The sequence below is a fragment of the Callithrix jacchus genome, chromosome 1 (assembly GCF_049354715.1).
Source record: "Callithrix jacchus isolate 240 chromosome 1, calJac240_pri, whole genome shotgun sequence".
NCBI lineage: Eukaryota > Metazoa > Chordata > Mammalia > Primates > Cebidae > Callithrix > Callithrix jacchus.
The window spans coordinates 212,012,143-212,040,067 of record NC_133502.1 but is presented as its reverse complement, the minus strand read 5'-3'; the positions used below and the strand labels follow the sequence as shown (position 1 = coordinate 212,040,067).

The following is a 27,925-nucleotide window of genomic DNA, read 5'->3' as shown; positions in this document are numbered from 1 at the left end:
GCGAGCGCCCCGCCAGTCCGCGCCGCCGCCGCCCTCGCCCTGCGCGCCCTGCGCGCCCGTGGCCGGAGCCCAGCCCGAGCCGGGCGGAGCGGAGCGCGCCGAGCCTCGTCCCGCGGCCGGGCCGGGGCCGGGCCGAAGCGGCGGCGCCTGGATGCGGACCCGGCCGCGGGGAGACGGGCGCCCGCCCCGAAGCGACTTTCGGTCCCCGACGCGCCCCGCCCGACCCCTACGATGAAGAGGGCGTCCTCAGGAGGTAAGTGTCCGCGCGGCGCCCGGGCCCGGCCGGCGGGGGGCGCGGAAGGGGGCGGCCCACCCCTCCCCAGAGCCGCATGGCCCGTCCCGGGCTGCCGAGGCGGGGGAAGCGTCGCCGGGCGGCCGGGAGGGCCACTGCAGTGCCGCGCCAGGCTGGGGCCGCGGGCGCCCCGGCCCCGGGAGGGCGGAGCCGGAGGCAGCAGGAAAAGTTGCTGCTTCCCGGGAAAGTTGATGGCGACGGCGGGGCCGGAGGTGGCGGTCCGGGGGTCCCCGACGCTGGGCCAGGTCCCGGGTGGGGACCGCGGGCTGCAAGGGCGGGGTCCAGCCTCGGAGCGTCCTGGCCACGAAGGGGTTAACGGTTTTTTTTTTTTTTTTTTTTTTTTGCAGAAACGTGGGTACGAGGGTGGGTGGGGGTGTCGGCCGTCTCCGCCCCTGCCTCTCTGACTGGGTTCAGAACCTCCCGTGTCTCTGAGGTCAGGCCGCAGTGGGATGAATGGGGGCGTTGGCGGCAGTAGAGGGCGTGGGGGACAGGGTTGTCCCAGCGCTTCCACAAGGGCGGGCGGTGAGAGGAGGCAGCTATGCCCCGCCATCTGCAGCCCGAGGGACATTGAGAAGTCAGCGGCGGTGGGGCAATCAGCAGCCCCTCCCTGGCAGTCCTTGTGGGACTCCTCCCCTCCACCGAGTATGAGGTCCCGCAGTGGGGGCAAAGGAGGGTGGGCTCCATGTGAGTTGGGCATGCCCTGCCTGGAGGGTGCTCCCCAGGTGCCCACCCAGGCTGCCCTGCTGATGTCCATGGTGCGGCAGGCTGCACACACGTTTCCTTGCACGTGCACGTGTCTACACGGACTGCACACTTGCACACCGCTGGTGCACATGCATGCCAACACCGCTCCAGTGTGCACATGCACAAACACTGGGTGCACACACGGACTCTGAAGGTGCATATCTGTCCTCGCCCTCGCCTGCACGCCCACGGCCACACATGCATGCACGCAGCATCCCTGCTGTGGTCTCCATGGGTGGCACATGCTGGGGCCCCTTTCGCAAGACCCACTCCCGCACCCACATGCCCATGTGTTCAGTGGGGTGGCCAGGCCCACCTGCCTGCCTCTGTGTCCTGGGGTTCTCCCCCTCGGTGTCTGTGTGTGCATGTGTGTAACTTGGTATGCGTCTGCACGTGTGTCTGTGCGCATGATCATGTGTGCCTCGGGCACATAGGCATATGTCTCTTTGCCTCCGGGGTGTGGGTACCCCTTGTATGCCTAGGTGGCTTGTGGCCTAATCTGGAGCAGAGGCCCTGGAACTTGTGTTGGGGGCCCGATGAATGCCCGAAGCCCAGGGTATGAGGGGCAGGGTCTCCCAGCCATTCCCCACCCACCAGGGCTGAGGCAGTGATAGGCAACAGAGGGCTGGAAACTGCCTGGGCAGGGAGGACCCATTTCAAGCCATGAGGTCACACTGTGGCCAAGAGTCCAGACCCTGGCTATGCTTGGTGGCCACTGCAACTTGGCTGACTGGAGCACATGGCCCAGTGTGACTGCAGAGATGCCCTGCCTCCAGTGCCTCAGTTTCTCCATGGTGAGGACCTTCTTGGTGAGGGGTTCTGTGGTGGGCTCCCCTGCCTCAGGTGTTGTGTAGGGTGCTGAGCAGGTGGACGCCGTGCTGCATGATGAGCAAGGGTGGCCCACTAGCACTGTGGCAGGGGCCCTGGGCTGGGGCTCGGAGTGTCTGGCCACACCTCCTGCTCCCCTGGCCACTACCAGTGGCTCATCTGTAGAGTGGGGACCAGCAGGTCATCCTTGTAGGTTGTGTGAGGGTGAAACATACCAGCAGAGGGGCGGCTGGAGCAGTGGGGCTGGCCAGTCTCTTATTCTAAGCCTCAGTCTTCCCATCTATAGAGGGGGTACTGTTCCCCGTGCTGCTCCATTGAGGCAAGGAGGAAGCCACTCCATGCTAGGGGTGGGAATGGGTGGCCAGCAGCACCTCGACCCCACCCGGCAGAGGGGCATGTGCAGGGCCTGCCAGGCAGAACCATGGCCTGGATTTGGGTCCTGGCTGAGCCACCTGCTGGCAGTGTGACCTCTGCCTCAGTCATCCTCACCTGCCACCTGGGTCCATGTCAGGGATTATCTGGCACTTCCAGGCTGAGGCCGGGTGGAACTGGCCCAACTTTCCCCGTGGAGTTCTGACTGCAGTGCTCCTGCCCTCAGAATGCCCAGAACACTTACCCACACCCCCTCGAAGCAGAGTCCTCCTGGGACCTTTGCACTGCCAGCGGGGCCCCTCACCCCATCCATTTGCAGAAGGGTCAATAAAAGCCCCTAGTCAGGCACCTCAGGCCACAAGTGGGTGGAGGGGGGGACAAGGCAAGGATGCTGCCCAGCTTGGGAGATGCCCCCGCAGTCTCTTCACTCCCTCCCTGCCCTCCCCCTATTCCTCATCTGGGGGAGCTATGGAACCCCTGAACCTCAGTTTCCCTGTTCCAGGGTCCTTCCACTGGGACTGGCAGAAATGTAGGTTTGCATGGAGTGAGAAGCAGGGGAGAGGCTGAGGTAGGGCAGCCTGGCCCAGAGGGTCTCTGAAAGCCAGAGGGTTTGTGGAGGGTCTATGGAGGACACTCCCACAGGGGCTGGAGCCCTTGAAGGTGGGGATAGGTCCTGCTGTCCTCGGAGGCTGGGGACTGGCCCACAGTACACGGAGGGGCTGGGATTTGTTTGCTGCTGCTGTGAGTGACAGGTGGGCTGAGAAGGCCAGGGCGTGTGGGATGGTGCCCGGCCCCTCCCTCTGCTCAGGGACAGTGCAGCTTGTCTCTGCCCCAGCCTTGAATTCATACTTTGTGGCTCGGACAGCCATGTGCAGCCGGTGCAGCACCAGGAGGGTCCAGCTGGTGAGGCCAGGACGGGCGGGAGGCAGAGGAGCCCTCCTGCTGTCCTGGGCCTCTGGCCCAGAACCTCTCCCTGGGAGCCTCAGTCTGTGCACCTGGGAAAGGGGTCAAGAGCAGGAAGCACAGGGGGAGTTCCAGGATGACCTGGAAATGAGCAGATGTGTGTGTGAGCCAGGAGCCCCGCCCGGCCCTGGCACAGGGTTAGTGAGAGCTCCCGACACTTGGTTACTGTCTGATCTATAAGGTTCATGCTGTCCCACCCCCATTCTGGTGAGGCCTGACCTCTGACCCCCACGCTGGCCTGCCTGACCCTCTGCAGCAACCCAGGGCATGGGCCTCGGGGTCCGCAGGAGCTGGCCTGGCCACCCACTGCCTCTGCAGCTGTGCAGATGCCTTCTCAGAGCCCTCTCTGTACCCCTCAGTGGCCCTGCTCTGCCGCCTGGCTGCACCCAGGCGAAGGTCACAGGCACTCTCCTCAAAACCAAATCCCAGATGATGCATTTGCCCCAACCATCCGTCCGCTTTCTCATCTGTTCATTCATTCATTCGTTCCTGGCCTGTCAGATTCTCATCTGAGCCAGGCAAATCAAGGGGTGTGATCCTTGGTGTCCTGTATCTCTAGAATTAATGCTTTAAAGGAGAGGAGGTCACAGAGTGGCCCAGGGAAGCCCGACCGGAGTGGTGGGCATGCTGTCCCACCCCGGAAATCTCCCTGCACTGTCCCTGGGGCCCAGTTGGGTCCCCCCACACCAGGTGTTCTGTGCTGCCGTTTCTTCTTTTATCACAGTATTTTAAACATTTTGCACATCGGGAACTATTCTTGTGCATCTGGGTTTACTGGTGTGTGTGGAATCCCTTCCTGAGAATGCACCATCTTTTATTTAGCCAAACCTGCACTGGCCCCTGCACTGCCTGCAGCCACGGAGCTGGGCACCCAGAGATGCAGTTCCTCACAGCCCTCCCCTCCAGGTCTGGGGCTGGTCACGTGCCCCTCCCCTGATACCCCTCCCCTGCCTCAGGCCAGATCCACCCCCGCCACCCCCTACCCCCCCCACCCCTGCTCCTAGCCCACTGAGGACTTTGACAACCGTGGGCCAGCTGGGTGGGTGATGGGAGTGAATAGAGCCTGTTTCCGGCCGTCAGCTCTCTGGATGGCCATTGGTGCAGTGGTGCCTTGGGGCGGCATCTCCCCTGCTCTTTCACACAGCCTCTGGTCTTGCCCACTATGGCCTGTGGGGCCTCTTCTTTGGAGCAGCGGGGCATGGGGTGATGCTGGCAGTGTCCCGCAGCTGTGTCCTCTCTGATGGAGGCCGCCCATGGCAGCCAGACCCAGGAGGTGGAATAGAAACGCAGGAATGTTGGCACATCTCAAGAATGGCTTTAGGAGGGGCTGAGTGGGCACAGGCCAGGGTCCCCATGTAGGTCCACACAGGCCTGGAAGGTGGTGAGCCCCATTCAGGGCCCTGGCACATGGAGCTGGGCTGATCTGGGAGTGGGTGTCAGGTGCCAGGCTCACTCAGAGCTGCCTGCCCTGGGCCCCCGGGTACCTCCTGGCTCTGCAGTCAGCACCCTGGCCTTCTCAGCTGTCTGTCACGGGTCACAGTCCATGGAGCTGAAGTTCTTTGGAAGGTTGGTGGGTTTCACATAAAGGCTTTGTGGTCAAATGTGGGACCTGCCGGATTAGATGGTGCTGATGGCGCTCCTTTCCCACAGGGCGTCTTGGGCCCTGTTTTGCGGGGGCAGCGCCTTCTCTGAGAGGCACCCCTATGTGATGCACCTCCGGGCCTGGTGTGCTCAGGAACCCGTTTTGGGAAACAGTGATGGAGGTGCCTCTGAGGACCAGAGGAGGAGACCTGCAGGCCCCCAACAAAGGCCCCGGGATGGGCCCTGCCACACAATGCCCACACCCACGGGACACCCAGTGGGTGGAGGGACCACTGCTTCTCCCAGCAGCTTGAGGCAATGTGCAAATTTAACCTTTGGATTTATGACTCTATTTCTTTGCAGCAAATGTCACGGGAAATGTCAGGCTGAGGCTGAGGCTGGGTGAGCGGCCCATCGAGGAAGGGGGTAGGGCTAGGCAGGCTGGAGTGTCAAGGAGGGGCTCAGGCCAGGGAGGACTCCAGGCCCCTCACCTCCTCCTGGGAGCCTTCCTGGATTGTTGCTTGCTTGCCTGGATCCCCAGCACCATGTCCTCTGTTTGTCCCGGCTATCACGACCTTGTTGAGATGTTGCCTTTATTTGCCTTCTGCCAGGGCTCAGATGAGGCCAGCTTGGGGACATGCCAGAAGTCCCACTTGTGCAGTGCTGGCTTGCTGTGTGACCTTGGGCAGCTCCACCCTTCCTGGTCACCATAGGCCTCGTGGCCAGAGGTGGTGTTCCCAGCTCAGTGCCCTCAAGAGTAGGAAAACAAGTAGAGTCCTCAGTGTGTGGGCTGTGGGGCTCTGGGGGAAGTGGGTGGGGGCTGAGTGCAGGGCTGGGGTTGCAGAGGGCTGGCCCTTGGTGGTCCCAGGGCCTAGAGCAGGCCCTGCACACAGTAGGTGCTCAGTAAAGAGCAAAAGGCAGTGCGTGGATGTGGAAGGTGGAGGTAGATTCCAGCTGGGAGTCCACAGTCCCCAGTTACCTGCCCGCCTCCTCCACCGCATGCCAGATGTCATCATTCCAAGGCCCCAGCCTGACCTGTCACCAGCTCCGCCCTGTTACCAGCTCCGCCCTGCCTCCCAGGTCTGGGTGGGTCAGGGAATGGTGACTGTCCCCTGCCGCGTGCCAGGCCCGTGCACCGGCACAGGGACTCAGGCTCCCCAGTGCCCCAGCAGCTCGGCGTCTCTCCCACACACATGGGTTCCCCCATTGCAACCTGGGCGTCCACATCCAGCCTGTCTGCTAGTGTCACGTCCTCCGTACCCAGCATCCAAGCCCAGAATCCCAGCCTCTTCCCTCTACCTGTCCCTAAAGGCAAAATCAGTGTCAAACCTGCACCCCATCTCCTGGTCCATCCCCTTTACTCCTCACTGAGAGCCGGCCTCAGACCTGGCCTCCATCCCCAGCCTGTGGCCACGGCCAGTCCCCGCTCCCTGCCTGCCGTCTCATTCCCCACCCGGGTTCAAGTGCTTCCCTAAGGCATGTTTCCAGCCAGGTGCTGCCTGCCTAACCTCCCTCATGGCTGCCGCTAGATGAAACCTTGGGCCCTTCGTTCTCAGGGCCTGGGCTAGAGGGTCTCATGTAGGAACCTTCTTTTCCATACTTTCTGGGGAAGCCCTTGTCCCTAGATCCCAGTGCCTGGCACCTGTGCCTCCCCATCTCCACATCACCTGAGGAGCTCAGGCCTAGCTTGAGGGTGCAGAAAGCCATGAAGGGTGAGGCAGCACACTGGCAGGGAGGGAGGGCCCAGGTGCCAGTGAGGCGGAGCCTTTGCACCTTAGTGGGCAGTGCCTGGTGCCCATCTGTCCCTGGGAGGGCTCTGGGAGACCCCAGGGCTGGTGGCTCTTCAGGCTGGCTGTCAGGTACAGATCAGTTGGCCCAGAAGGCTGCACAGGGCCGCGCTCTTTCCCCAGGGGAGCCACCTGCCCTTTGAGCCTCTTTGCCTGCACGTGGCTGTTGTGAAGCTGGAGTGGTGGTCAGTGAGCACTGCCCACAGGCCTGGCCATAGTGGAAGCTTGATTTGGGCAAGCTGGAGGCTCCTGGTGGACCTGGCTCCAGGGATCCCTTGAGCATCCCCTTGTGGCATGGGCTCAACGAGCTGTGGCAATCGAGACTGATGACGGGAACTTGGGGCTTTCTGGGCAGGGGTGATGGGGCCTTTACCCCTGTCCTGCCCTTCGGGGGGTCCAGGCTGGACCCTGGCCGGCCCGTGTGGCCAGTGAGGATGGGCATATGGGCCCTGCTGTGCTGCCTGGAGCCGGAGCCTCTGCAGAATCCTGGGGGGTACAGAGAAGGAACTACTGTCTGGGGCTGCCCCTTCCCATCAATCCTTCTGCAATGAGGGTCCTTGTAGGATGTCCTGAGAGACACATTAGTTCATGCCAGGGGAGCCCAAGTGACAGTGGGGCTGAGGGAGAGGAGGCCTTGTACCTGCCTGGTTCTTAGGCAGAGTCCTTGGTGGTGTCAGGGCAGGGTGGGACTGAGCAGTGGGAGGGTGGCCACCTGTCTCCGGGCACGACCCCCACCCCAGAAGCCCCTTCCACCTACTTGGGAAACTCATTTGCCCATGCCTGGCCGGCTAGCAGCACAGCTGTGGAGGGAGGGCTGAGGAGCTGGCTCAAGGTCCAGCAGGAGGTGCCACGCTGGAGTTCCTGCCCCCACCTGCCTCCACACACGCCACCAGGAACCTGGGAATTGGCCCTGGCACCCCCTCCTTTGGGGAGTCCAGCCAAGTTCCCTCCCACACACTCTCCACTGGAGTCTCCGCTTCCCTCCCGGCTCTCCCTGGACATCCAGGCCCCATTTCAGGGAGCATGGAGCTGGCCAGTCACTGCCCTGCCCAGCCCCAGGGCCTCCTCAGGGCCTCCCAAGGGATGAGGCTGTGTGAGGTGGTACCCCATGAGCCTCCCAGGGCCAGTGAGACAGCAGCAGGGCTGCCATGGTTCCCTCAGCTGGGCACATCCCTTGCCCTACCCGCTGGGGCCATGGGGGGCTGTGGTGTGAGTATGGCCTGGCAGGTGAACCCCAAGTGTCCTTGGGGAGGGCCCTCCCCTCCTCATCCTTGGTTCAGTTTCCGGCACTGAGATGTACTCCCAGGAGACCCTGGGCCCATCCTCAATGCAGGGGAGGCCCCCAGGGTCACGTGCTTCTCCCTTCATTCTCTTAGCAAATTCTTCCTGGACTCACTTCCAAGACAGTCCTGTGCTGTGTGGCAGGGACCTCAAGATTCTTGACATGCTCTACCCGCAAGAGCCCCAGATTCCAGGGAGACACGTGGAAGCCCACAAGGTCCTTAGGAGTGTCAACAGGGTGGGGGTTGAGGACTCTGAGCCCCCCGCATTAAGTGCTCATAGAGGCCACACTGGCCCCAGGTCTGAAAGAGGAGCTGGAGCTGCTGGCCTGGGGGCTGGGGGGGCTCCAGTGTCCCCTAGCGGAAGCCAAGTGGCTGCAGGACAGCCCACCGCCCATGTGCGATGGTTGGGGGGCTCTGGTTTGGGGGAGGGTGGGTGAAGAACTTGTGGGTCTTGTGGGTCTGCAGGGGAGCGGAGGAAGGGTGGAGGCTGCAGTGGTAGATGGTGGGGCGAGCCCCCCTCAGCCCCAGCGGGAGGCTGCCTGCGGCTCTGGTGCTCCTGCGGCCTGACACGTGGCCCCTGCATACCCGGCCGAGTCCAGGCTGTCTTTCATCTCCCTGCCTCGGCCCCAATTTATGTCAGGCAGAGGCTGACACAAGGACAGGTGTGACAAGTGTCTGGCTTCCTATTCGAAAATTGGCAAAAGGAAAACTCTCCCATAAAGATATTCTATCTACATACCTCCTGGATGTCACCACGAGGACCCATCACAGCCGAGACAGATGGCGGCCCTAATGGACTCCATTCTTCACTAGCTGCCGGAGCGGAGGCTGGTCCCCTGGGGTGGCCTGAGGCAGATGATGGGTGGCAGGTGGGGCACCAACCTCCCTGCAAGCCCTCCCCTACACCCTGGCCTGCCCCCAACCCTGACCTGCCCACCAGGGCCTCTGTAACAGCCAGGGACTCCACGGGCAGGTGACCTGGACACCCGAGGCCCCAGTGGTTCAGCGCCTCCACCCTCCTGGCTGAGAAACAATGCACGCTGGACCCCAGGCTCGGCACATGTCAGGACCGCCCCTACTGCCCCTTCCTGGCCGAGGTATCACTTCCACCAGGAAGCCACCCCTACCACCTCACCTGAGGGTGCCGCTAGTATCCCCTGCAGGCAGAGCACTCCAGGAGGCAGGGTACTCAGGATCCTCTGGCCCCCAGATCGCAGGGATCTTGATGTGGCAGAACGGTCTCCATCGCTGCCTCTGGGTATCAAGGTGATGAGGACCCTGGGGGCCAGGGGAGTCACAGGTTACTCTCCTGTGAATTGGGGAGAGGGAGGGGCTGCTGTCATGCACAACCCCTGTGGCTCACTTTCTGCCTGGGGGTCCACTGTGTTCATCATCCCCACTTGCATGGGGCTACCCCAGGCCCAGGGTGAGGTCAAGACCCACCCAGCTTGTCACTCATGCTCGCCAAGCTGGTGCCCCTCCCTGCCTGAGTACTCCATGCGCAGGAGTTTATGGGCCATTACCCGGCCGGGCTCCCATCCAGGTCTGAGGATGGACCCTTGGGGCAACACAGTGGTACGGACGAGGAAGGGATTAGGAAGGGGCCAGCCTCCTTAGGAGTGGCAGGGTGGGCCTGGGGGAGAAAAGGCCCCAGAGGGAGTGTGTCTGGGAACAGGGCAGGGCATTCTAGAGGGGGAGCTCCTTGAGCAAAGGCCAGCAGGGGTGATGGCTTTGGAGCAGCAGAGTCCCGGGTGGTGCTGGCTTCAGGCCGGGGGGTCAGGGCCAGGTAGGATGCTGGCAGAGCCCTTCCTAGCTGCAACTTGGCCTTGGAGCTGGGCTTTTCTTCTCTGTGGGGTGGGGATGGTGGTCCCTCCAGGGGTGATGTGAGAAGGTCCTCCAGGGAGAGGCCAGGTGTAGGCTGCCCCATTCTGGGTGGGTGGATCAGGCACTTCCTGTGTACCCACCATAAGCCGTGTGCCACCCCCGCCATGAGGTGGGCCTTGTTATCTCCATTTCCAGCTGAGGGAACCAGTTCTGAGAGGTTGGGGGGCCTGCCTGAGACCTCCCCAGGCAGAGCCAGGGCCCCAACCCCTGGCCTGTTTCCAGGACTGCCCTGCAGGGCTGATCACAATGCGCAGGGACCCCGGGACATGGGGGCTCATGGAGGGGGCTCCTACCACCTGCAAGACAGGCTCACCCACCCTTCCACCTGTCCCAGTGTCAGCATGAGACCAAACAGACAAACGAAAAACACCCTTGATTTTACAAGGTCATGTTCATTGTAGAAAATCTAGAAAAATACCCCGAAGATTTCAGAAAGAAGTTGTATCAGTCTGATCAGGCTGCCATGACAAATGCGATAGACAAGGTCTCCTAAACAACAGAAGCATATCTTCTGAGAGTTCTGGAAGCTGTAAGTCTGAGATAGCATGGCTGGTTCTGGGGGGGCTTCCCTTCCTGGCTTGCAGAGAGCCATCTTCTCACTGTGCCCTCACATGGTGGGGGAAGGAAGGGTGGAGAGACAGGAGGGCATGCATTTTCTGGGGTCTCTTTCTCTTCCAGGCCACAAATACCATGGTGAGGGCCCCAGCCTTGTGACCTTATCTAACCCTAATCATCTCCCAGAGGCCCCACTTCCTAATACCATCGCACTGGGGGTTTGGGCTTCAGCACGTGAACATGGGGGAGACGCAGACATTGTAAGATAATGAAAGCCATCTGTGGTGCCACTTAGAGATGGTGCCCTTGACACTAGGTACGGGAGCCATGCCCCCACCCCGGGAGTATCAGTGCTCATGCGCTGTGGGCCAAGGCTCTCTCCCAGGGAAGGACATCCTGGGGAATGCTGTCTCCAAGCTGCACAAAGTCTGCCACTTGCCCTTAGTGATGAGCATTTAGTGCATTTATGGAGCACCTCCTGTATATGGACCACCAGCCCCTGTGGAGCACAAACCCTAGGGTGCTTCAAGTGACAGAAGGGCCTGCTAAGCAGGCCATCAAGGTGTGGAGTGGAACCTGGCAGTGGGCAGAAGGTGGAGGAGCATCAAGGAGACCCTGGGAGCGGGTCCACGGAAGTGCCTCACCCAGACCCAGCCCTCCCATTTCTCAAACGAGGAACATAGCCAAAAGGCACAGGTGGTGCTTCAGCAGGGCCATGTGGCTGGGCCTGGGGATGACCGGGCCTCCAGGCCTGCTGCAGCCAAGATGGGGGTTGGAGAAGCAGCCAGTGGAGGAGTGGGCAGGGTGGGCAGGGCTTCCTGCAGGACTGGGCTGGGAGGGAGGCCCCAGCTGGCTGTGCCCCGTGGGCTGCAAGGTTTTAAATATGCACTAAAAGAAGAGGTGTTGAGGCCTGGTCCGGGGGCTGCCCTGAACAGTCTGAGTCCCTGGACCCTTCCCTGTGAGGCAGGGGAAGGAAAGAAAGGGGATGGCGGCAGGTCTGTTGTGACAATTTTAGGAGAATGGTTTATGCCTTTGAAGGTTTGAGAAGCCACCGTTGGGTGGTCTGGGCAGGCCAGAAGACCAGCTGGGTTCTGGGGTGTCTTCTCTGGGATGAAAGGTCAGGCTGCCCAGTCTTTGGGGTTTCCATGGGGGGATGAGTGCTGTGTGGCCTGTACATGGCCCCCTGACCCCTGATGACCCTGTGTGGCCTTGGGATTGGGGACCTCTCTGTGCCCTGGGCTCAGTGGAGTGAGCCCCAGACAGACATGCTGAGGCCGTGAGGCTGGACTGCCCGGCCTCCCTGAGGGCAACTGACCCCCTTCCACTGGCCCTGCCCAGTGGGGCGGTGCCTCAACCTCAGGAAGTAGCTGAAATATACTGACCTCATTTTGCAAGAGGCAGCGGCACCTGGGCCTCCCACCCTGGTGGGTGAGAAGCCGCCAGCAATTTCCATCCCAAATTGATTTCAAATAAGGAAGAATTATCACACACAATCATATAGGAATAATTTATCACTTGTTAATAAAAGAGCAAGTACTTATTCACGTTGCCGCTGCGTGCGTGCCTCAGTTTGGCTGCGGGGACACACTGGGGGCTCTCATAGCAGCTGAGAGAAGCCTGTGTGCATTCAGCCAAGGTCAGGAAGGAGGCCTAGGGCCGCCCACCCACCCCAATGCCAGGCGGCCCCTGCCAGGTGTTGACCATGCACCCCTACCCCCTGCTCCTGAGGGACCCTGGCCTGGAGTGGGGTCTTGGATCTGTGACAGGGAGGGGACGGGAGCAGGCAGGGGTAAGGGGAAGCCGGGAATGGGGCTTCATTGCAGGGTGAGGGCTGGGCAGGGTGGGCAGGCAGGAACTCTGAGGCTGGGTGAGGGGAGCAGCTGCCCGGCCTACAGGGCAGGCCCAAGCACAGAGCTGGATTTTTAAGCCAGAAGCTGCCCCTGCAGGTGTCTGGATTGCACAGTCTCTGGGACCAAGAGCCCATTGTGTCCTGGGAGACCCAGATGCCTCCTCAGCCACCCTCAGCTGAGCAGGGGACGGCAAAGCAGCCAGGATCCTCCCTGGCCAGATGCCAGCTGCCCCGGGGCTGTGTGTCCAAGTGCTCTGAGCTCTCACCGTCCCTGTCTTTTCCTGCACCTTGGAGATACCTGCTTCGAACCCACGTTTCCGCCTTCTGGAAGATACCCTTTCTTTTTTTCGTTTTATTTATCTCTGTTTTCTGAGATTTCAGTGCCAAATATGCAGTTGTTTTTAAAACAATAACATTCAGTCAACACTATATTGCACAGGGCTAGCGTCTGCACCCAGCCTCGGAGGCCGGTCTGGAGAATGGGCTCAGTCTGCCCCTGCCCCAGTCCTGGGAGGCAGCCGCTGGTGCCTGCTCCCTGGCTTTGCCAGCGGTTGCCATCACATTCCCACAGCTGCTACTCCGGCTCTGTCTCCTCGGCACACTCCCCAGCATGGCCGTCTCGCTGCCATCAGTCACATTCACAGCCAGTGTTTCCCGACCCAGGTCACGTAAATGATCTTCACAGTCCTGCCGTGGGGTAGGTGACCTTCCTCCTTCACGGCCTTTCGTTTTTCTTGGGGTTTACAGTCGACCCCTCTTCCCCCATCCACCCCCCTCAGGGCTTACTCCTCCCTACATCAGGCTTCTAATGGGGTCTCATTTTTTCCCTGGGTAAAGATTCACCCCAAGCACTTATCCTGCTGCCCCATAACATTTCCCTCCACCACCTGTTGAGGTTCCAGTTAATGCTTCCTGGATCCCACGTTTTCCTCTTTCTGGGTTTGCACCTCGTTTTGGCTGAAGCAGAAGCCTGACTAACTCTGAAGGAGATGCGGTGAATCATTCCAGAAGTCTTCCTGTGTTTATAAGCATGTTCAAGCTGGATTGTCTCAGTCCAGAATTCCATGTTGAAATTCGTTTCCCCTCAGAGCTATGAAGCTGTTGCAATTTTGTTTCCTGGCGTCTAGTGTGCTATGAAGAAGGCCAATGCCACATTGCATCTTCCTTTTTGCGTGTTTTTTTGGAGAGTCTCACTCTGTCGCCCAGGCTTGGAGTGCAGTGGCGTGATCATGGCTCACTGCAGCCCCAAACGTCTCAGCTCAAGCAGTCCTTCCCCCTCAGCCTCCCAGGTAGCTGGGATTACAGGCTTGCAGCATCATGCCCAGCTCATTTTTCAGTTTTTTTTTTTTTTGTAGAGACAGGGTCTCACTGTGTTGCCCAGTCTGGTCCTAAACTCCTGGCCTTAAGCAGTTTTCCCACCTCAGCCTTCCAGAGTGCTCAGATCACTGGCATGCACTGCTGCACCAGGCTGCATGTGGCATCTTTGTGATCAGCGTCTCCTCCCGGAGCTTCAGGCCTCTCTTGCCCAGCCGAGGACTGGGTACTCAGCTTTGGGAAGTTTTCTGGTATGATTTCTTTGCTAACTTTTCTGTTTTTTGTTTTCTCTTCTGAAACTCCCCTTGGGTGTTCAGCCTGTATTTGTCTCCTGAACCTCATTCATTTTTTTTCTCCTCTTGTTTTGCTTTCTGGAAGATTTCTCTGACCTTGTTTTCCAACACTTGTATTGATTTTTTTTTTAATTTTAGTGATTCTATTTTTCATTTCCAGACACTCTTTCCTTTTGCCTGCTGGCTCCTTGTTCATAGTACCCTGTTCTTGTTTTAAATCTCCTTCTGTGCCTAGGAAGACACACATTAGATGCTTCTTTTAATTTTTGTCTTTTTCCCTCACTGCCTGCTTGCTCTAGTGTCGTCTCTCCCTCTTTTCTGCATTGATATGTACTCCACATGCCTGTTGGTTACTGGTCTTCTGGACACTTTTATGAGGGAGGCTGGTTGGCTGCTCTTTTGAGATGTGGCTTGTTTTCTGCCCATCAGCCCCAGGTGCTCCTGGGTGCCAGCAGTGGAACCCCTTTCTCTGGGTGTTTCTCCAGGGGAGCAGCCTGCCACTGTGCTCCCCACCCCTCACTCTTCCTCACCCTCATTTTAATGGGTCTCTGGAAGGAGGAGCACACGCCTCTCATGCACATCCCTGTGTCTAACACATGGTGGGTGAGCAGGGGAGGGGGACCATCAGTGCTGCCTGAGAAGCCACAGCAACTCAACTGAGCACAAGCCTGGTCTCTTGTGAGATGAATCGGGCTGCACGGGCCCCAGGCCTGTCCTCCAGCCTCCTTTCTCTTCTGAGGCTGAGAGAGCAGAAGCAGCGAGGAAGTGGCTCCAGGTGGGTTTGTAGCACAGCCTGGCTGTTGCCCCCTCCTCCAGTCCAGATGCAGCCAGACTCCTGCCTGCCACATCTCTGTGATAAAGCAGGGCTACTGCCAGGCCAGGCCAGAGTGGCCTTGCCAGACCACTGGAGCAGAGGGGTCCTTGTGGCTCTGAGACACTGTGAGCTGTGCCTTGCCTCCCTGCGATCCTCACCTGAGATAAGGCTGACCCAGGTCCGAATGGCAGGCCTCTGGGAAGGCAGGATGCTAGCCCTGAGGCCCAGGCCTGGGTGGGGGCTGGGCGGGATTTCTTTGGGGTCCTGGGGGGAGGTGGGTGCTGGCCTCTCATTGTCTTCACATCACTGGTGTGGGGACAGACTTGGAAGGGGCTGGCAGATTCTCCGCCTGCCTTGTGAGGGAATGTAGAGGCTGCATCTGAGCCCAGGGCTGCAAGACCCCAGGGTCCACCCTCAGCCATCCCTGGGGAAGGCAGCCTGGGCTGAGTTTGAGGTGCTGTGGGGGATTAGGGAGCCCAGAGTGGCTGCCCCTCCTTGCTGTGTCATCCCTGGGGCTCACGGTCTACGCTGGTCTCCTGGGGATGATAATGGTGATAAGAATATTGGTGATGAGGATGGGGGTGGGCAAGGATCTTGGAGCCCCGATTGCATGCACTGTCTCCTGGCCTCACAAGATGGCCAGCAAGGTGCTTGCCTCAGTGCCTCATCTGAGGAGTGGGTTTGACAGTCACCCCCTGACTCTACTATGGGAGGCTGCAGCACAAGGCTGTCATGAAACCTCTAGGAGTAAGGACAGGCTATACCTTGGGCTGTCCCAGGAGGCCAGGAGCCCTCATCCCTCACTCCCCCTCCCTTATCCTCTTCCCCTCCCCATCCTTGGTCCAGGGCCACCCAGTACTGTCCCACTGCTCACCTGGGGTTTCCTGTCCTTGTGTGAGGTCAGCCCCAGGCTGCCTGCATCTAAGGACCTTGCACAGAGCTTGTGTGATGGTGGTAATGATGATAGTGATGGTGATGAGGACAATGATGGTGATGAGGATGAGGATGGCGATGATGGCGACAAGGATGAGGATGGTGATGGTGATGGTGATGAGGATGGTGATGGTGACGAGGATGGTGATGGTGATGATGGTGACAAGGATGGGGATGATGATGATAGTGATGGTGACAAGGATAAGGATGGTGATGATGGTGACAAGGATGGGGATGGTGATGAGGATAACGATGGTGGTGATGAGGATGGTGATGGTGATGATAGTGATGAGGATGATGATGGTGACAAGGATGAGGAGGGTGATGATGGTGATGGTGATGAGGATAAGGGTGATGGTGATGAGGATGGTGATGGTGATGATAGCGATGAGGATGATGATGGTGACAAGGATGAGGAGGGTGATGATGGTGATGGTGATGAGGATGGTGATGGTGATGATGGTGACAAGGATGGGGATGGTGATGATAGTGATGATGATAGTGATGGTGATGAGGATGGTGATGAGGATAAGGATGGTGGTGATGAGGATGGTGATGGTGATGATAGTGATGAGGATGATGATGGTGACAAGGATGAGGAGGGTGATGATGGTGATGACAATGACAGTGATGGTGACGAGGATAAGGATGATGATAGTGATGGTGATGAGGACAATGATGGTGATGAGGATGAGGATGGCGATGATGGCGACAAGGATGAGGATGGTGATGGTGATGGTGACGAGGATGGTGATGGTGACGAGGATGGTGATGGTGATGATGGTGACAAGGATGGGGATGATGATGATAGTGATGGTGACAAGGATAAGGATGGTGATGATGGTGACAAGGATGGGGATGGTGATGAGGATAACGATGGTGGTGATGAGGATGGTGATGGTGATGATAGTGATGAGGATGATGATGGTGACAAGGATGAGGAGGGTGATGATGGTGATGGTGATGAGGATGGTGATGGTGATGATGGTGACAAGGATGGGGATGGTGATGATAGTGATGATGATAGTGATGGTGATGAGGATGGTGATGAGGATAAGGATGGTGGTGATGAGGATGGTGATGGTGATGATAGTGATGAGGATGATGATGGTGACAAGGATGAGGAGGGTGATGATGGTGATGACAATGACAGTGATGGTGACGAGGATAAGGATGATGATAGTGATGGTGACGAGGATAAGGATGATGGTGATGAGGATGACAGTGATGGTGACGAGGATAAGGATGATGGTGATGAGGATGACAAGGATCAGGATGGTGATGGTGATGATGATGATAGTGACGGTGACAAGGATGAGGATGGTGATGATAGTGATGAGGACGATGATGGTGACAAGGGATGAGGAGGGTGATGGTGATGGTGACGAGGATGGTGATGGTGATGATGGTGACAAGGATGGGGATGGTGATGATAGTGATGATGACAGTGATGGTGATGAGGATGGTGATGAGGATAAGGATGGTGGTGATGAGGATGGTGATGGTGATGACAGTGATGAGGATGATGATGGTGACAAGGATGAGGAGGGTGATGATGGTGATGACAATGACAGTGATGATGACGAGGATAAGGATGATGATAGTGATGGTGACGAGGATAAGGATGATGGTGATGATGATGACAAGGGACGAGGAGGGTGATGATGATAGTGATGATAGTGATGGTGATGAGGACAAGGATGATGGTGATGATGGTGATGAGGATACGATGGTGATGGTGATGGTGATGATGAGGATGAGGATGATGATGGTGACAATGATAGTGATGGTGGTGATGGTTATGATAGTGGGTGGTGATGGTGATGAGGACGGTGATGATGGTGATGAGGATGGTGATGACAGTGATGGTGGTGATGGTGATGAGGATGGTGATAGTGATGGTGGTGATGGTGATGAGGATGGTGATGACAGTGATGGTGGTGATGGTGATGAGGACGGTGATGATGGTGATGAGGATGGTGATGACAGTGATGGTGGTGATGGTGATGAGGACGGTGATGATGGTGATGAGGATGGTGATGACAGTGATGATCGTGATGCTGATGATAGTGATGGTGATGAAGATGGTGATGACAGTGATGATGGTGATGGTGATGATAGTGATGGTGGTGATGGTGATAGTGATGGTGGTGATGGTGATGAGATGATGATGATAAGGATGGTGATGATAGTGATGGTGGTGATGGTGATGAGATGATGGTAATAAGGATGGTGATGATAGTGATGGTGGTGATGGTGATGAGGATGGTGACGATCTTGATAGTCATGGTGATACTGATGGTGACGGTGACAAGGATGGTGATAATGGTGATGAGATGATGATGATAAGGATGGTGATGATAGTGATGTGATGTTGGTGATGAGGATGGCGATGATGAGCATGTTTACAATGATGATAACAAGGACAGAAATGCCTCTGCAGCCTGCTTTTCCTTCACAACCTTGGCCATGGGTCTGCAGGAGCAGCCAGGTCTTAGGCCATGGAGGGTGCTCCAGGGCATCCTGTTTGCAAGCAGGGACTTCACTCCCTTTCCTCTTGTTTCCTGGACCAAGTGTTCTCATCTTTAATATTTCTTTGTTCTTAACTGTGAAGATCCTTGTAGCAGAGGCTGGAGTCCTGATGTCCTAGGAAGCACATCGACAGGTCCAGGTCACCTCCTTTAAGGCCCTGACCAGCCCAGGGAGGCAGCTTGATGTTAATGGGTCATAAGCCACCTCGGTGTGACCTGGCCAGAGTCCCTGGTACAGGGTACAGGGAGGGGCCTCGGCGCAACCTCTGCAGGGTTTCAGGGTGGATAGACTGGCGCTGGCCCTAGAGACCCCCTACTCAGTTAAACCACCGCCCTCCTCAAAACTACCTGCACTAGATCTGTCTCCTCTGAAGCGCCACCCGAGTCCTTTCCTCTCAAGCCGGACTGTGTCATCCAGCACGTCCTCTGCTGTCCCCTGCTGCTTACAGCCATTTTGTTCTGTGTGTGTCTGCGTGTGTGTAATCCCAGCTACTCAGGAGGCTGAGGTGTGAGCCGCCCCTCCCGACTTCTTTGTGTTAAGTTGTCCTCTTTTATGCATGTTTCACTGTGAGCCTCTCGACAGCCTCTTTTGCAAAATGATGGTTTTTCTGTTGACCTGCAGAGTATTTCAGTACTTCTGAGTCTCCTTCTCACCTAGAACCCGTCACCCGAGGCCTCCATGAGATGCTGACCTTGCAGAACTCAGCCTGCGCTGAGGTTGCTGGGCTCTGTTCACCTGGCTATGTGACTTCAGCAGGACCGTGGTCTTCTCTGACCCTTGGTTTCCTTTTCATTAGGTGGGGGTTTGAGTGAACTCTGCTGGGGCCATTGTGAGGGTGAAGGTGGCAGCACCCACACCGGCTTGCTCACAAACCAGGTCGGCAAACTGTTTCTGTGAATGGTGTGATACTAAATAATTCCAGCTTTGTGGGCCACTCAGTGTGTCATAACAACTCAGCTCTGCTGTTGTCGCGGGAAAGCAGCCATGGACAATGCGTGAACACATAGGTGTGGCTGGCTGCCAAGAACACATCCTTTACAGAAGCAGCAGCCAGCCCTTGGGCCAGTTTGCCAGGTGCCAGTAGAATAGGAGGCCTGAGGCCTGAGGCTCTGACAGGGGTTCCACTCTGGCCCCCGACTCAGGGCTCCAGTCTTGGCTGGGGCGATCCCAGTGGGAATGTCCCAGGCTGAGGATCCTCTGCTGCCTCTTGGACCCTTCATCCCCTGAGGAGCACTGGATCCCACTGGCCCTGCATGGCTGAGCCTCTCCGTGGTCTTAGCAGGCGCTGTTCATGTGTCGTGGGCCGGCCGCTGCCCCCAGCTCAGTTTCTAACGTGAAGGGCTGGGCAGTCCCTGGGTCGGCTCCAATGGGAGCCTCTCCAGCTGCTCTCCTGCTGACTGAGACTGATCTGAGGCTTCTGAGAATGAGCCGGCAAGAGCCTCAGGACCCACACGTGTCTTTCAACAGCAGAATAAATTCTGCTCGGGCAGAGGCCACTCGCCTGCCTGGTTGATCATGTTTTACAAGTGCCGAGGGCACAAGAACGCATGGGGATGTGCCCACCCATCTTCCTCCACTGCAGTGGTGGGCAGACCCACCAGCCGGGCCTTGGCTCCTGGGAGGGGCTCGCATCCCAGCGACCCTCTACTGCTCAGCAGACTCTGCCTGAGCCCTGACCAGCCCCGGGGGCTCTTACTGTGTGTTTCTGGCTTGCACGTCTATTGTGTGCACCCCAGGGTCCACTGCATGCACGGAGTCTGTGCTCCTGCCTTGTGCACCCTGAGCATGTGCTCTCATACTTCCTTCTGCCCTGTCAAGGCCGACACTCTGGGCTCACAGGCAGTGGTCTGCATTGTGCATGCAGCAGATCCGGGGACCTGGGGCGGGTGTGGGAGGGCTGGGGCTTAGGTCTGGATGCTAGCTCATGGGAATGGACGTGGCCCTGCAGAGCTAGGCACCAGGTACTGGGCAGGGTCAGGTAGGCAGATGGGCATGGGTGGCAGGTGTGTGACAAGGTTGAGCCCAGGCCTGGCTCAAGGTGCATCCCGGGCTCAGGGTGCATCCCCAGGGTGGGGGCATGCCAGCCACTGGCCACTTCCTCATTAGCATCCTCTGGGGACTCAGCTTGCTCTGGCTGCTGGATTGAATTAGCTGTGGGACCAAGATGAGCCCTTGGTGGAGACAGGATTCTCCAGATAATTAGGCGGCGGGTGTTTGTTGGCTCCTGATGGAGTGTGGAATAGCAGGGCGGGCTCTCGCCTCCTGTGGGGCAGTGGGGAGCGGGCTGAGTAGGGGTGGCTGAGCCTTTACTGCCCAGCAAGGCCTTTTAGTACCCCTGGGGCCATGAGGCTGGGAAGTCTGCTAGCCCTGGGGCTGTGGCTTCTCCTGCTTCACTTATTATTTGTCTGATAATATCTTTAATTACAAGATTTTGTGTACATTTAGGCACGTTTCATATAAGTAGCATATGACTCCATTTGACCTTTGGTTGTATCTGCTATGGATTTTTTTTTTTTTAGAGATGGGGTTTCAACATGTTGGCCAGGCTGGTCTTGAACTCCTGACCTCAGGTGATTCACCCACCTCGGCCTCCCAAAGTGCTAGGATTACAGGCATGAGCCACCGTGCCCGGCCTTGTTTGCTATTGATTATACCCATACCAGTTCTCTTTTTCTTTTTTTGAGACGGAGTTTTGCTCTTGTTACCCAGGCTGGAGTGCAATGGCGTGATCTCGGCTCACCGCAACCTCCACCTCCTGGGTTCAGGCAGTTCTCCTGCCTCAGCCTCCTGAGTAGCTGGGAATACAGGCACGCGCCACCATGCCCAGCTAATTTTTTTGTATCTTTAGTAGAGACAGGGTTTTACCGTTGACCAGGATGGTCTCAATCTCTTGACCTCGTGATCCACCCACCTCGGCCTCCCAAAGTGCTGGGATTACAGGTGTGAGCCACCGCGCCTGGCCTCCCATACCAGTTCTCACGTTCCTCAACTTGACACCCCCTCCAAGATAATTGGCTGGACTGAAGGGCCCAGCCCTGGCCTAGCCTGCCGGCCCTGGGCCCACCCACATCCCGTTGTCTCGGTGAGCTCAGCATCATGGGGCAGGGACAAGCCCTGCTCTCCAGGGCAAGGCATGGAGCCGAGGGGGCTGAGGGAGCACCAGGCACACTCGGGAGGCCAGTTCTGAAGGCTCTGCTGACACTGGGTCTCAGTTTCCCCCACAGCATGTAGCTAAGTCCGGTGCCCTCTCACCAGGCAGGTGTCCTTGCTGGTTATTGACCTGGCCTGCCCACCCCACCACTGCAGCCAAGATCAATAAGGAGCAGGGACTGGGGCCAGGGCAGCAGGGGCTGGTGCCCACAGCCCCAGGAGATGCAGGGCCCCTCCATGGCTGACTGCCCCCACCAGGAGCTGCTGCCAGCCTCCTGCCCCCACACCCGGAGCCCCGGAAGGGCACAGGAAGCGCCATGGGAATGGAGCTGCCCCTGCACGTGTCTGGGGGCCTGAGGATGGACGGTGGGTGGGTGTGCATGTGAGAAGCAAGCGAGGATGGGGGACAGATGGATGGGGGGCGGGGGGAGTGAGTCAGTAGTGGAGGGCCAGGAGTGGGGAGCAGGCGTGGGAGGGGTTCCCTGACCCTCTGTGGTGTGGGGATGACACAGGCCTGCCACCCCCGCCCGGAGCTATTTCTGGCCTTGGTGCGCTGAGCTATGGCCTCTTGTTCTGCCTCATAACTGTTCTGTGACGTGACCGCCTCACGGGGACATGGCTGCTGTCCGAGAGGATCCTAAGCTGACTGATGTCCCGGCTGTGCTACAGCTGGCCCCATCCCTGGCCCCATCCCTGGGAAGCAGCAGCTCAGAGCCTCCCTGGAGATTCCCCTCCCAGCCACCCATGGCACAGGAGGGCGCTGCCCGCCTCTCCGCATGTGGCTGCAGCCCAGCCTCTCCATGGCCTCCCCCGTTACTAGCCAGGCCACCAGCCTCTGTGCTTGGGCAGGACACGCCTCGTGGCCCCTCCAGGCAGCACGGTGACTCCCTCCACTGGCTGCTCCTCCTGGGTAGTGTGGGGTGGGATCAGGCAGGGCTTAACCCCTCACTGTCTCAGTTTCTTAATCTGTAAATGTATTGCTGACTCACATCTTTTTATAGCAGATGATGGGACCCTCCGGTGATCCCAGCCCAGGGGTGGCATTGGGGCCCGAGGGTGCCAAGCTGCACATGGGTGAAAGCTGGTGCTCGGGGCCTCCCCAGCTGCCTGCCCTGTGCTGCCTCCTGGCCTCACTGGGCAGAGGCAGAAGCATCCCTGTGGGACCTCAGCTCAGGCTTGGCAGGGCATGGAGGTGGGTGGGGCTCCAGGAACAGTGGGGGCCAGGGATGACATGAAGAAGGCCATCCCTGCTCCTCTCAGCTCCCTGGGCTGCTGACCTCAGCAGCTGCTTGCCTGGAGCCTCCCACCGCCACTTCCCATCCCCCTTCTCTACCCCTCCCCTCTGCTCCTGCCCTCCTGGCCCTCCTCCCTCTGGCTCCTCCCACCTCCTCCTTTCTCTCTCCCTCCCTCCCTTCTCACCTGCTCCTGCAGTGAACATGAACAGCCCTCTGCTCACCGCAGCTGGTGGTGCAGGTGCCCACCTGGGCTGCTTGCCACTCCCGTCGGGGGGATGCATCCTGGACTGTTTGCTGCCTGGCCTCCTGGGCCTTCAGTCTGGTGGTCCTGGGTCCTGCCCTGCCCAGTCTCGCTGCTGCAGGGAGAGGCTCCGGTCGGTGTCCAGTCACTGTCCCCCCTGGGAAAGATCAGAGCCTTCCAGGCAGGACAGCCAGCCCTCCCCCCACTGTGGCTCCTGAGCCAGGCCTGGGTTGAAACAGGACCTCCCAGCCATGACCCAGCTCTGATAGCAGCAGGGCCATCCTCTGGGGGTGGGGGGGTCCCAGGAGGAGACCCTGGAGGAAAGGAGGGATGCAAACTGGCCTGGGATGGTGGGAGAGGCACAGAGGTACCAGTCCGTGTGCAGCTCGGGGGCCTTGCAGGTTTAGGTGGCCGCAGGGCCAGCGTGGGCGGGGGGACAGTGGACAGGCACACTGTGTGCAGTTTCTCTGGGAGAGCTGGGGCCATGGCAGGGCTGGTGGCTCAACCCACGTGCAGGGAGCAGGGCAGAGCGCATACTGGATGCTCCATGAGAACTGGGGCCAGGGTGAGAGTGGAAAGGGAGGTCAGGGAGGCAGGGAGGCCAGGCTGTCTCCAGAAGGACAGTAGAGTTTCCTGTTGGAGTCAGTCGGGCAGGGAGAGGAGAGAAAGGTGGGCAAGATGGCCAGAGAGGCCTGGTGGCCTTGAGGCTGCAGAGCCCATGGTAACAGGTCAGGGGCCACGGGCCAGGGAGGTTTTTTGGGGTAGGGATGGGCTGCAGTCCAACATGGGGACGGGAGGAGGCTGGTGAGTCACCAGTCTGGCCCCTGGGGTGGGGTCAGAGGACGCCCTCCCACCGCCTGCCTGGGTCTCCCTCATCCCAGGGCCCTGGCTGTGAAGACAAACTCACACCACAAAGTTGGGTTTGATTATCTCATAAAAAGATGCCCCTTCCTGCTCGCTCAGCAGAGGGGTTGCCATGGAGACCAGCGGGCAGGCCCCAAGGGGGGCCGGGCTGGAGCCAATTACCGTGGCTGCAGTGAGAAGAGAGCCCACCTCACCCGACTCTCAGAACTTGGTTTACGAAAAGCAGTTGTCTCGGCAGGAACCGAGCTGTGTCTTTGCACCCTACATCCACTTCCTGGCAGAACTGAGTGCCATGTGGCCACTCCCCCGCATCCTCCATTGTCCCCTCCCCCGCCCCCAAGCCCGCAACACCATGTGGCTCAGTCCTGACACTTGACTGTGGTGTGTTTAGAGTGGACACAGCGGCTTCGGGAGGGAGGAGATTCCTGAGCACAGGGCTCTGTTCCGGGGAGTGAGCTAAGCCCTGACCACAGCCGAACTCACAGCCCACAGCTTTGGGCCTGGAGCCACAGGACGTGGTGATGTGGCGGGCTTGGTCACCATGCATGGCTAGTCTTTGGTGGGTGCAGTCAGTCGCATGGTATGGTCGGTGACAAGGCTCAGGTGGTGACCCCCACAGTCAGTGATGTGGTGTGGTCGGTAATGTGACAGAGTCACCCCCACAAGCACCTGGGGCCTCCACCCACCTGGCCCCTGGACAGGAAGTGCCATTTACATAGCACTGTTTCCCTCTGGTGACAGCAGGTGAGACACCAGTGGGGAGCTGGCATGGTCAGGCCCCACCTTCCCAAGAAGAGTGAATAGAAGGAGAGCGGAGGGGTGTCCGCCGTTTAAAGAGCGCCAGGGCTAAGTGCTTTCCTCACCCAGCCCACCTAGGGCGGGGCCTCCAGACCCCCATCCCTGGGCTGCCATCTCCTTGGTAGCCAATAAGTGGCCCTGGGGCAGGCATGGCACAGGAGGCCCCCAGGCTGTGGGGAGGAGGTCTCAGGACCTACGAGCCTGAGTCTGGGAGGATGCACATGACCGGTGCCCACTGAGTGTGCTGGGCTTGCTGGGCTCTGCACTGTCCGCCCAAGTTGAGAGTACCCAGTGAGACAGGGGCCCCAGGGTGGGTTGGAAGGCCCCGGGGTCACAGTTCTGGGTCAGGGAAGCTGGCTGTAGTCCGCTCCTTCCTCCTGCCTGGCTCCAACCACAGCACTTAGCCTCGTGTCTGCAGAATCCTGCTCAGGCAGCTGCTGAGGAAGGCGTTAGCCGTCAAGGCAGGTGTTAGCTGATAACTCAAGTGTTAGCTGATAAGCCATAACCCTCCCAGGGGATTCACATTTTAATAGACTCACTCCTGAAGGCGGAAAGAATCTTCAGCATTAGAAAGGGGTGGGGGCTCAATGGCAGAAGGAGAGGCAGGAAAGCTTATTCCGGGGTGATTGGCTCCGCTGGTGAGACCAGCTCTGGATGCGGCACCCCAGCAGGGGCTACTGCCCATGTAGGGCCTTGGGGAAGCCCCAGGTGTGTCTGACCCCACAGTGGAGTAGGGGGTATAGGCCCTGGGGGCTGAGGGGGGAACCTACTGGGAGGCTGTCCCTGCTGATGGCATCTGGGTGGGAGGGGTGCAGGCAGCTGGCACTGCAGGGGTTGGCTGGGGAGGAGTGAACTCCTCCCAGGGAGGAGATGGAGCAGAGAATGAGGCCAGGGGGCGGAGGCTGCAGGAGGGGTTCCTGCCAAGTTAGGAAGTGCTTAAAAGGAGGAAGTGTGGAGGAGGGAGCAGCCTGCCTGGGTGGCTGTGGGACGTGACTCCTCCTCCCGAGCCCTGGACACACTTGCCCTCTACCCCGGCCCTTGGGCATCCAGGCACTATCTCTGGAATAGCAGAGGTGCCCAGAGGGACCCCAGCCCCGCTGCAGTGTTTCCTAGGCCTTGTGGGTGGAACCTCCACTGGGCCCTGGAACTCCTACAGTGGGCTCTGTTTCACTGCAGTCTCGAGTGGAGACCTCCAAGTGAGTGCCCCTGGTGACCTGGCGGGCCGCTCCCGAGTATGTGAGCACTGGATGTGTGGTGTGGGGAGTCTGCAGATGTGGCTTCCCGGGGGAGTGTGTGGCTCCGAGCAGTGTTCTAGCCCATTGTTGTCCATGTGGCCTGTGAAGCGGGGATCCTAACATCCCAGTTCCCAGTGGTGGTGGCCACATCTCCGTCCCAGCCCCAGGACCTCCTGAGACCCAATCCCCAGGGCCACCTGGCTCCAGAACCTCCAGCTCCTCCAGTACCCCTGCCCTGCCTGCTAACCACCCTGTCCTCTGCCCATAGGGAGCCGGCTGCTGGCATGGGTGCTGTGGCTGCAGGCCTGGCGGGTGGCAGCCCCGTGCCCAGGTGCCTGTGTGTGCTACAATGAGCCCAAGGTGACAACGAGCTGCCCCCAGCAAGGCCTGCTGGCTGTGCCCGCGGGCATCCCGGCCACCAGCCAGCGCATCTTCCTGCACGGCAACCGCATCTCACATGTGCCAGCCGCCAGCTTCCGCGCCTGCCGCAACCTCACCATCCTGTGGCTGCACTCGAACGTGCTGGCCCGAATCGACGCAGCCGCCTTTGCCGGCCTAGCCCTGCTGGAGCAGCTGGACCTCAGCGACAACGCGCAGCTCCGGTCCGTGGACCCTGCCACGTTCCACGGCCTGGGCCGCCTGCACACGCTGCACCTGGACCGTTGCGGCCTGCAGGAGCTGGGCCTGGGCCTGTTCCGTGGCCTGGCTGCCCTGCAGTACCTCTACCTGCAGGACAACGCGCTGCAGGCACTGCCTGACGACACCTTCCGCGACCTGGGCAACCTCACGCACCTCTTCCTGCACGGCAACCGCATCTCCAGTGTGCCCGAGCGCGCCTTCCGCGGCCTGCACAGCCTCGACCGCCTCCTGCTGCACCAGAACCGCGTGGCCCACGTGCACCCACACGCCTTCCGTGACCTCGGCCGTCTCATGACGCTCTATCTGTTTGCCAACAATCTATCAGCGCTGCCCACTGAGGCCCTGGTGCCCCTGCGTGCCCTGCAGTACCTGAGGCTCAATGACAACCCCTGGGTGTGTGACTGCCGGGCACGCCCACTCTGGGGCTGGCTGCAGAAGTTCCGTGGCTCTTCCTCGGAAGTGCCCTGCACCCTACCCCAACGCCTGGCCGGCCGAGACCTCAAGCGCCTAGCTGCCAGTGACCTGGAGGGCTGCGCTGTGGCTGCCAGGCCCTACCACCCCATCTGGACTGGTCGGGCCACCAGCGAGGAGCCACTGGGGCTTCCCAAATGCTGCCAGCCAGACGCTGCCGACAAGGCCTCAGTGCTAGAGCCTGGGAGACCGGCCTCGGCAGGCAATGCGCTGAAGGGGCGCGTGCCGCCTGGTGACAGCCCGCCGGGCAACGGCTCCGGCCCACGGCACATCAACGACTCCCCCTTTGGGACTCTGCCTGGCTCTGCCGAGCCCCCGCTCACCGCAGTGCGGCCCGAGGGCTCCCAGCCACCCGGGTTTCCCACCTCAGGCCCTCGCCGGAGGCCAGGCTGTTCCCGCAAGAACCGCACCCGCAGCCACTGCCGTCTGGGCCAGGCAGGCAGCGGGGGCAGTGGGACTGGTGACTCGGAGGGCTCAGGTGCCCTGCCCAGCCTCGCCTGCAGCCTTGCCCCCCTGGGCCTGGCGCTGGTGCTGTGGACAGTGCTGGGGTCCTGCTGACCCCAGAGGACATGACAGCGTGCTCAGCAGCCAGGTGTGTGTACATACGGGGTCTCTCTCCACGCCGCCAGCCAGCCGGGCAGCCGACCTGTGGGGAGGCCAGGCCAGGCCCTCCCTGACGGATGCCTCCCTCCCGCCACCCCCACTTCCACCCCATCATGTTTACAGGGTTCGGTGGCAGCGTTTGTTCCAGAACGCCGCCCCCACCCAGATCGCGGTATATAGAGATACGCATTTTATTTTACTTGTGTAAAAATATCGGACGACGTGGAATAAAGAGCTCTTTTCCTAAGCAGTGGCTTCTCAGGCTAGGGTGCTGTGGGTGGTGAGAAGCAGGGGTGGGCGCTGGACGGGCAGCCTCGCCCCAATCACAAGGCCCCAGAGGAAGAGGAGTTGCCTGGCACCACGGGCGGGGTAGCCTGGGCCAAGGGCAGCTCCAACGCCAGGTGCCCCTACCCCCCCAGCCTCACAGATGGAGTGCACTTGGTGGCTGACATCATTGAGTCTGGCTGACGGAGCACACACCAGGTCCATGGGTCTGGACATAGCAGCCTCTGTGGGGACATTTGCTCTGAGGTCCTCCACCCCAGTCAGCCCACCTGGGCAGCCCCCAGGAGGAAGCTGAGGATGAGGGACACTCCTCCTGCCGCTGGTGGGTGGCAGAAGAGGAAGGCCCTGAAGGAGAGTTGGACAGGTCAGGCCTAGCCTCA

The 27,925-nt window shown here is 59.5% G+C and overlaps 1 protein-coding gene across 1 annotated transcript; it reads left to right on the top strand.

The window, feature by feature from the left end:
- RTN4R (reticulon 4 receptor) lies at nt 1-27,507 on the top strand. Its single transcript, XM_035280953.3, has 2 exons — nt 1-253; nt 25,816-27,507. Exons 1-2 carry the CDS (start codon nt 232-234, stop codon nt 27,213-27,215), a joined length of 1,422 nt encoding a protein of 473 aa, XP_035136844.1. The 5' UTR covers nt 1-231; the 3' UTR covers nt 27,216-27,507.
- Nucleotides 27,508-27,925: the final 418 nt, after the last annotated feature.